The sequence below is a fragment of the Natator depressus genome, chromosome 9 (genome assembly GCF_965152275.1).
Source record: "Natator depressus isolate rNatDep1 chromosome 9, rNatDep2.hap1, whole genome shotgun sequence".
NCBI lineage: Eukaryota > Metazoa > Chordata > Testudines > Cheloniidae > Natator > Natator depressus.
The window spans coordinates 60,978,830-60,988,019 of NC_134242.1; the positions used below are offsets into that span (position 1 = coordinate 60,978,830).

The 9,190-nt window shown below is 45.2% G+C and overlaps 1 protein-coding gene across 1 annotated transcript; it reads left to right on the forward strand.

The window, feature by feature from the left end:
- The first annotated feature begins 728 nt into the window (after positions 1 to 728).
- Positions 729 to 8,289, forward strand: LOC141993527 (cis-aconitate decarboxylase-like). Its single transcript, XM_074963073.1, has 6 exons — positions 729 to 749; positions 1,361 to 1,415; positions 3,402 to 3,589; positions 5,292 to 5,384; positions 5,761 to 5,966; positions 7,371 to 8,289. The coding sequence occupies exons 1-6, from the start codon at positions 729 to 731 to the stop codon at positions 8,287 to 8,289; spliced, it is 1,482 nt and encodes a 493-aa protein (XP_074819174.1).
- The last annotated feature ends 901 nt before the right edge of the window (positions 8,290 to 9,190 follow it).

A 9,190-nucleotide genomic window follows, 5' to 3' on the forward strand; every position in this document is an offset into this window, starting at 1 on the left:
AAACAAAATTTCATTGACCTGAAGTACAGACATGACTACTTGTTAAATAGGAATAAAGTGTTCAGAAAATCCACAGTAATGTACAAAATAAAATAGATTTGACTTCTAGATGAATCTGATGATGAACCTGCAGAGCATCAAGAGCTAAAATGGAAGAGCTTATGATGGAAAGAAACAGCATTATGAGACGATGAAGGCAAATAACAAAACAGAAAATAATACAGTAGAACCTGCAGCAAAGAATAGCTCATATGAAACATATATCTCTCATGCATGAGTTACCTGCAATGAAGATACTCAGCTGAGTGGCAGCAGACTTTCTTCTCCCTATCATTTCCTGGTAAGTAACAGTTTTATAGTCCTCATCAGAGAGTAGGAGGAGCTCAGGACAGATTACTTCACACATTGGCACCTTTGGTATTTTAGAAGCTGAGTTTTCCTTGACTTCGGTCACTCCTTTGTTTTTTTCCCTTAGTATTTCCTGAAAAGAAAGGGGTTTTCCTTCAATCTACTGCCCCACAACTGGAAAAAAACACCATATGTGCCCTACCAGCCCAGCTGCTGATGTCACCAGTCTTGAAATTCATTTGTAGACAAATGCAAAGCAAAATTCAAATGGCTTTGGAAGGGTATATAAACCCTGACACCAAACAGACACCTCTACCATCGCTTGAGGAGACCTTCCCAGTGCTCAAGAGAAATCAACAGAAACATTTAGAACCATCAGAATGGTCTACTCAACTTTACAGGTAATGCTATTTCATGCTGAAAATCTGTCCCTAGCTCATTCAGTGGTTTAGGTTGTTTGATTTTAATTAGGTTTTGGGGAGCTCCTCAGCTGGTTTAAATTTGTCATAATTCCACTGACTTCACTGGATCTATGATCATTTAATTTTACACTAACTGGGGATCTGACCCTATGTTTAAAAAATTAACCGGTTTTCACTTACTCCTTTTTGACCTACTAAAATGGTCCATGTTTTATCTATTTCTTCAATGTATTCCATGTATTTTTGTATAGAGCTATAATGTTTTAATGAATGATCTGTACTTCATATTCTTAATATCTATTCAGAATTTGCCCTGTTCACAGTTGTAATGGGCTTGCCTGGCGGTTCTGAATCTTAAAACTTTATCCTGCAAATTCCAACAGAGTGCTTCCTTTCCCTGGATTGTTCTTGGCACCCTTACCGGACTGGTTTCTAGTTAGCGAACAGCTTTGGAATAGGGTTCAGTTTACCTACTTCTTGTTTTAAGTGTCAGTTTTTTACAACTAAGGATTTTCAGTGCAAGCAATGAAAGTGTTCTTAAAATGCCTGGTTGCTTTATATGACAAACAGTATCTTTCTCTTGTCTCTAGAGATCCCAGAAGGTTTTAGCAGCTTCCCGACAGGTACACAAAATTTCTGCTCAAGGTTTGTATCTCTCAGTTAAAGAAACATTTCTCTTTCTCTCTCTTTTTTAAAGTCTTCCAATATGTCAATATGTAAAAATAATTGGCAGGAACTGGGTTAAACTTAGAAAAGTCTCTTAAATTCTTGGAAGACAAAATGTATTATTATGATGATTATTATTGTTATGATTTCACTTAAAGACCAGCTTAAGTAAATTATTATTATATTTCAAGCTGAATGAACAGGAACAAAATAACATATACATAAATAAAGGTGATTATTGGTCCTGTATCAAAACACACATTTACCTATTTTATGCAACTTTTAATTAGGCAGAGCTCGCACTGACGTCATAGGGAATCTTGTCTGAGAAAGGCTTATGAATATTTCACTTGTACTATAACCATGTATTTAAATGTTTAAATGGGAACTATCCTCTCCTATGCACCTGCATTGTCATTTATTAAATATTTAATCTAGGGCTAGTTATTAAAACTGTTTAGAATAATTCACTGTGTGGGCCTATGCACTGTATGCTGCTGTTGTTCTATTCCCAGCTACAGCAGTATAAATCCAGAGTTCCTGCACTAATGTCAGAGAGCAGAATTTTGCTGTATAGATTTTATATTTTTTAAGTCCTAGAGATTCTCATAGTTGGTCTTTTTACCTTTTTCATGTTTACACTAGATGTAACAAATGTTGATCAAAGAAAGTGACTAAATAAAAAAATACAGTAATTAAAAATAATCCATGCACAACCATTGACTCTAGCCAAGTCTAAGCTATAAGGCCTTTTTATTAACCTCTTGTTTTTAAAGAGCGCATCTCACAGATTTGGGGGGAAAAGCTGCTGTCAATATTTATATATTGATGGGCGGGCATATAGATATTACTTTACACTGAATTACCCTGTGGTGAAGGAAGCTGTCAGAAATTTCTACTGAAATGCAGCTGCAGTCATACTTTTTCCTGTTATATCTACAGCGTTGCTGTGCATCATTGCTTCCCTGCCCTTTAATGAACTGATGCTTTATTTGTACCGTGCATGGGATGTACTCTAGATATATGGAGGGGATACAAATTTGTCAGGCAGAGGTTTGCAAACTGCTACATGTGGTAGGATCATATTGCGATGTTTCATACAATCTCTCTAAGTGTATGAATCACTGCTGAGACTCACAGCTGTCTTCACAAGTGGAATATGAGCCTCCGGACCTGAGTGAGACTCCTACACATTTTTAGACAAATTGTGGGTCAGTGGCCATGATATTTGAAAGTGAAAGTTTCAAATGTGACTTTACTCCACATTAGAGCTGCTCAAAAACATGTTGACAGAACAGCATTCAGTCGAAAAATGCAATTTTGTCAAAATCCAAATGTTTTATGGGAACGTATCAATCTTGATGAAATTTTCAATTCATTTAAATAATGTTGAAATGTTTCATTTTGAATTTCTCATTTAGATCCATTTCATTTTGACTTTTGTCTTATATTAAAATATTAAATTTCAGTATTTCAAAATAAAATCCCTACAATTTTAAAATAAAATATTGCTTTCAATATAATAGTAAGTTTGCATATGTAATACATTGAATACTGTATTAATCTCAATCTCTAAAATTTTTATCCTCCTAACCCTGGGGAGGGAGGGCAATGCTGTTATCCTTATTTTACACATGGGAAACTGAAGCACAGAGCTTCTAAGTGACTTGCTGAAGGTCACACAGGGCAGAAACACAAGCTAGGTCTCCTAACTCCTAGGCTTACCTCCTTACCACTAGACAATCCTTCCTCTCAAAACAAGGGCTACGTAGGTTCAGCCACATTCGCTCACGTTAAGTAGCGACTCACTCCCTGAGCAGGTCCATTGAAAACAATAGGACTCTTTGACAAGCAGGTTACTAGTTCATGGGAGCAGGGGTGGCACAATGGGGCCCTACGTATTAACCCTTTGGTTCATGTCCCGCAACTTGGCTGATCCTTGCCTCTTTCTACCTATCCCCACAGTGCTGGAGAGTAGTGCTGCAGAGGAGACTGTGACCAGCAGCTTTGCATCCTTCATCCATGGAGTCCGGCCAGAGCATCTGTCTGAAGTTGTTCGTCACCGGAGCAAGAGGATGATCCTTGACAGCATTGGGGTTGGCCTAGTGGGCAGCACAACTCGTGTGTTTAATATCGCCCTGCGGTATTGTCAGGTAGGAGCAATACCCAACCATGCCCTTGTTGCCATTAATATGGTACTGCTGTGCTCCATGGGCAGAGAACCAGCACAAAGTCAATGCAGTGCTTCAGTCTCTTATTTTATGGCGTAAGCAGGATGTAATCATGCATAGCCCTTGCAGCAGGGTGAATTTCGCTTTCAATGCACAAAGTCACAATCATGGGTGCATTCCCCTGGCAAATGCTGAGAGCTGACACCAAAGCTCTTGCTGCCAACAAATGGATCACAGCTCTTCTGTACAGAACAGCACCAAGTAACACTGGGAGGGAGAAAACAAGAAGTGCTGGCTGAAATTATATTCCTAGAGATCAGTGACTGGAAAGAGCCATTGTTGTTTTTGACTTTGTAGCGGGATGGTTACCTGCTCCTGCCCTGAAAGGCTTGAAATCTGCCCTGGCAGAGGCCTGAGGCTGCGAGAGGGCTGCTGCTAGGGAAAGCAGCAAGCCTTGGCTGATTGGGGAAACAGCCACAGCTGCAGCCACACCCAATGATGAGCTGCCAAAAGCTGAGGAACCGGTTCCTTCAGTCGCTCCAGGTCTTCGGTGGCACTGAAGGACCTGCCGCTGAAGTGCCGCCGAAGACCCAGAGCGAGTGAAGGACCCGCCGCCAAAGTGCCACTGAAGACCCGGAGCGCCGCCAGGTGAGTAAAAATTAAAAAGGGATTCTCAGGGGAGCCTCCCCAGCCGAGAGCTCAGACGGGCTGGACAGGACGGTCCCGCAGGCTGGAGTTTGCCCACCCTTTTAACAACCGGTTCTAAACCGGCTTCAAAATTTAACAACCGGTTTGCGCGAACTGGCTCCAGCTCACCACTGGCCATGCCCCAGTCAGGGCTCAGCTGGTCTTTATAAGAGGCTAGTGGGCCAGGAGGACACAGTCTCTCTCTAGATGTTGAGAGGGAGGGGCCTGACTGCTCGGAGCTGAGCAGCGTACCTAAAGTGGAGCAGGGCTAGGGCAAGGCCAGAGGAGCTGGGGAGCTCTGGCCTGAGAAACCCCCAGGCTGCAGGCCTTGATGAAGGCCTAGGAAAAGGGTACTGGGGTTGCAGAGGACAGCCCAAGGGTAGGCAGAAGCAGCAGGTCCAGACCCTCCTTGCCAATGATGAGTGGCAATTATACTGCAGTCCGCCCCAGGGAGCAGGGGCTAGATGGTGACTGGCAGTAGCCAAAGACTGAGGTGAGGTGGGGATAGAGGGTGGGGGTTCCCCGGGGATGGGGAGACCCAGATCTGTGGGGGTACTGCCAGGGGGCAGCACCCCAGCGTAAAAGGGGCACCAGGGTCCGGGAGGGATGCAGAGCCCAGCGGCAAGTGGGACACCAGTCTGCAGAGAGCGCTCCGGAGGCTGGAAACGCTAATTCCCTGGACGACCAGGAGGAGGCGCCGCAGGGGTGAGTCCCGCCCCGGCTACAGGCTTCCCTGCATAAACTGGTAGCAAATTCCTTTGCTAGCCACATACTTTCAGATGTTCAGGTTGGTGTAAAGGGAGAAGAAGCTAAGCCCTTTAACTGAAATTTTATTGTGTTTGTATTACGATGACACTCTGTGTATCTGAGAGGTGCCCGTTGCCTGGAATCCCATGTGGTGAAAATAGCACCGAGGCAGCACAACTGCTTTAGGTTACTACTCTCAGAACTCAACCGTGCCCTGCTCTTACTCTTACTTACTCTCTCCCTTCTACAGCAGCTGTATGCTTCAAATGCCGTTAGCTCTGTCTATGGCAGGAAAGGGTTAAAGCTGTCCCCTGCGCTGGCTGCCTTCACTAATGGAGTTGCGGTAAGGCTTTCTCTTCCAGAAGAGGCTGTTTAATGGTACAGAATGCTTTGGGATAGCCACACCCCCTGATGTACCTGAAACACCAAACACTGGTACTGGCCCGTCATGTGATGAGGTGTGGGCCTTTTGTGACTGGGACCAGGAGAGGTGAAAGTTCATGTGTCTCTGCTCTGCATTCCTGTCAGTGGCACTTTTATCACAGTGCCAGTGAGCACCAATAACCCAGGGATGTTGTTATGAGATTCATTATTAATATTAGAAGCTGCATGTGTATTGTGGTTACACCTGGGAGCCCCAGTCATAGACCTGGACTCTATTGTGCTAGGTGCTGTACAAACATGATTTTCACCTGGCTGTTGCCTCTCCCCTGTGCCAGGCTCACTCTATGGACTTTGATGACACCTGGCACCCTGCCACTCACCCCTCAGGGGCTGTGCTGCCCGCTCTTCTAGCAGCTTCACAGATGCTACCTCCAAGCTCCAAACCCAATGGCCTGGACTTCTTGCTAGCGTTCAATGTGGGCATTGAGGTGCAAGGAAGGCTTATGCGTTTCTCCACGGAGGCTCACAATATTCCTAAGAGGTAAATCTATCGTGCTTCAGTGAACAGGGCACAGGGCAGTGCAGCTTAGCAAGACTTAGCATGCGGCAGAGAAAATTAAATCAGAAATTCTGGAGTAGAGCCAGACCCATCCTATGTGTGATTCACTTAGCACTGCAGTCTAGGGGCTACCTTATTAAACTCTTCGGGAATCTGCAAAAGCGAGACACTAGCCCCAAACAGCCAGTCTCTCTCAGAGTAAATGACAGTCTGATAAAGAGTCCTCTTGTCTATAGGTCTGCACAACTAACAGAGTTTTCAGTTAGTTGGTGATTTTGAAAAATTGGGAAAAATTCTTTTCAGGTCAGCCCAAAACCAAACATTTTTGAAATTTTCTGCTGATGAAAAAGTCACTTGTGTTTTGGTTTTAGGTTGAATGAAACATTTTGCTTTGACAAAACTGAAAAGTTTCATTTCTGTGTTGACCATTTTTTAAACATTTGTTGAATATTTTAAAACATAAAATTAAAGGAAACTAAAGGTTTCCCCCAGATCTAGTTTAATTAATAGCTACAGTGTGTGGAACAAGGGTAGTGGGCTTATAAAAGGAGTCAGTGAGAATTCTACAAATTTAGGTCCAAATCCTTGATCAATAACAACTTCCAGTGAAGTCAAACTGCTGACACTGAGTAAGGACTCATGGTCTGGCCCACACACTTGCTGGTGGTTAGGCATCATTAATTCAGTGTTGCACCTTAATGACCTCTGATGACCTCCCTATAGTCCTCTGTGATGGGGCAAGTGCTAGCTAACTAGTTTTGAGGAACAAACTCGAGGTCACGATGAAATCACACTCCATTCACTATAGTTTGCCTGTCCATTGTTCTAACCCATGAAAGCTTATGCCCAAATAAATTTGTAAGCCTCTAAGGTGCCACAAGGACTCCTCATTTTTGTTGTTGTTGTTTAATGTTTTCAGAGATTCTGTCAGAGTAGATCTGTCCTGCCAACTCACTCACATCCACCATTAGATAGCAGGGGCTTGGTCTCCTCCCATGTGTTGTCATTGGCATCTGCCCAGCTTGGGTGTGAAACATCACCAGATCAGAACAGTAGCATCTGACATCCACTGTGCACTGGTGTGAGCGATGATAGCCAGTGCCAGACAGCGGGGGATCAGGCCCTACGTATTTAGATTCTTATGACTCAAAGCAAAAACGGGATGCCTAGGCTCACTCTGGTGTTTTCCCTCTCCCATAGTAAATCAGCATCAATGTCAGTGGAGTAACGGCTTACACCAGTGGAGGGTCTGGCCCGCTGTTTTGCAATGGCCTTGGTGCCATGGGCATGCCCTTCAGTGGCACTTGGGGGCTTCCTATGCAAGATGCAGGCAAGGCTTTCCAGCCCTCTGCTGCGGTGAGATCATTGCTGGGGTTTCCCTTTCAGGTTCCATCCTCCCTCTGTGGTGGGCACCATGGGCAGCGCAGCCGCCACAGCAAAGCTCCTCTCTCTGAATGTGACCCAGTGTGCTCATGCCTTAGCAATTGCCGCCTCCCTGGCAGGGGCACCCATGGCAAATGCAGCCACCCAAGCCAAGCCCCTGCATATCGGCAATGCCACCCGCCTGGGGTTGGAAGCGGCGCTTCTGGCTGCTCGGGGGATGGAGGCCAGCCCCCTCATCCTGGACGACATCCCTGGGTGCTCTGGATTCAGTGCGTTCTATGGTGACTATCAGCCCAAACTGCTGCCCCTGCCAGCAAACAGCCACGAGTTCCTCTTGGAGAAGCAAGATGTCGCTTTCAAACGTTTCCCAGCCCACCTAGGGATGCACTGGATTGTGGATGCTGCCGCGTCAGTCAGAAACTTGCTCATCAACTATTCCGGCTCCTTCTCTCCCTCTCTGATCCGTGCCATTCTACTGAGGATCCCGGTGTCCAAGTACATCAACAGGCCCTTCCCAGAGTCTGAGCACCAGGCTCGACACTCCTTCCAGTTCAATGCCTGCACTGCCCTGCTGGATGGCGAGGTGGGCCTCAACTCCTTCACTGATGGCTGCCTCCATCGGCAGGAGCTGACAGAGCTGCTGGGCAAGGTGCTGGTGGAGCACCCTGAAGACAACGTAGCCAACTTCGACAAGATGTATGGGGAGGTAGCACTGGTCCTGGAGAATGGAGATGTGCTGACAGGCAGATGTGACACTTTCTATGGGCACTGGAGGAAGCCCCTAAGCAGAGAATCGCTCCTGAAGAAATTCCAATCCAATGCGTCTCACGTGCTCCCAGAGGACAAGGTGAACAGCATCATCACGACAGTGGACAACTTGGAGAACCTGCCAGACAGCTCCCAGCTGGCCTCCAGCCTGTAAGAGCAAGATGTTTGAGTGAAGCATCATCACATTGGAACACTAATTCCCTTCTTTCAAGGACAGAATCTTTCTATCATTAAAAGTGAACTGCAGAGCAAAAATGAAGTCCAAGCACAGATTTCAGTGCCTAATAACCCCGTTAGCCAGGCTGTGAAAGAGTGAGTGTGTGTGTGTGTGTGTGTGTGTGTGTAAGAGAAATAAGTTTTAATGACTACTTGGTGCTGCTTGATTTGCTGAAGGTATCCCAGAACATGCCATTACAAATACCCAGAAGTCTCATTGATCTTCAAGAATGATGCATTCTGGGATATCTGTGAACCAGCATCCCCAATAGGGGCAGAGTATTTTTCCCCCAAAAGATTAATTAAAACTTCTTTCAGTTCAGAATGCTATCCTAGTCAGTGAGGATTCTCAACACCAAAATTTGTGCTTACCTTAATGTACACCTGCACAGTCAACATGTGGAACTCTTTGCCACAGGATGTTCTGAAGGCCAAGACTATAACAGGGTTCAAAAAAGAACTAGATAAGTTCATGGAGGATAGGTCCATCAATGGCTATTAGCCAGGATGGGCAGGGATGGTGTCCCTAGCCTCTGTTGCCAGAAGCTGGGAATGAGCAACAGGGGACGGATCACTTACCTGTTCTGTTCATTCCCTCTGGGGCACCTGGCATTGGCCACTGTCAGAAGACAGGATACTGGACTAGATAGACCATAGGTCTGACCCACTATGGCCGTTCTTATGTTCTTGCACTTCTCTTAATGTTCACCTCTGCTCTTCCAGTCATCTTTTAGATCATTATTAGTTAGTTCCGCTGATCAAACAGAAAATATGGCAGCATTAGGGTCAACAGCCAGGTATTCTAAACCCAACAAATGATCTGTAAATCTATGGATCAA

What these genes read in the sequence shown, in the direction of transcription:
- LOC141993527 (XM_074963073.1), top strand. Translation starts at nt 729, where the DNA reads ATGGTCTACTCAACTTTACAG. An exon ending in ACACAAAATTTCTGCTCAAG is followed by an intron (nt 1,416 to 3,401) that starts GTTTGTATCTCT and finishes CTATCCCCACAG; the next exon opens with TGCTGGAGAGTAGTGCTGCA. An exon ending in CCTTCACTAATGGAGTTGCG is followed by an intron (nt 5,385 to 5,760) that starts GTAAGGCTTTCT and finishes CCCCTGTGCCAG; the next exon opens with GCTCACTCTATGGACTTTGA.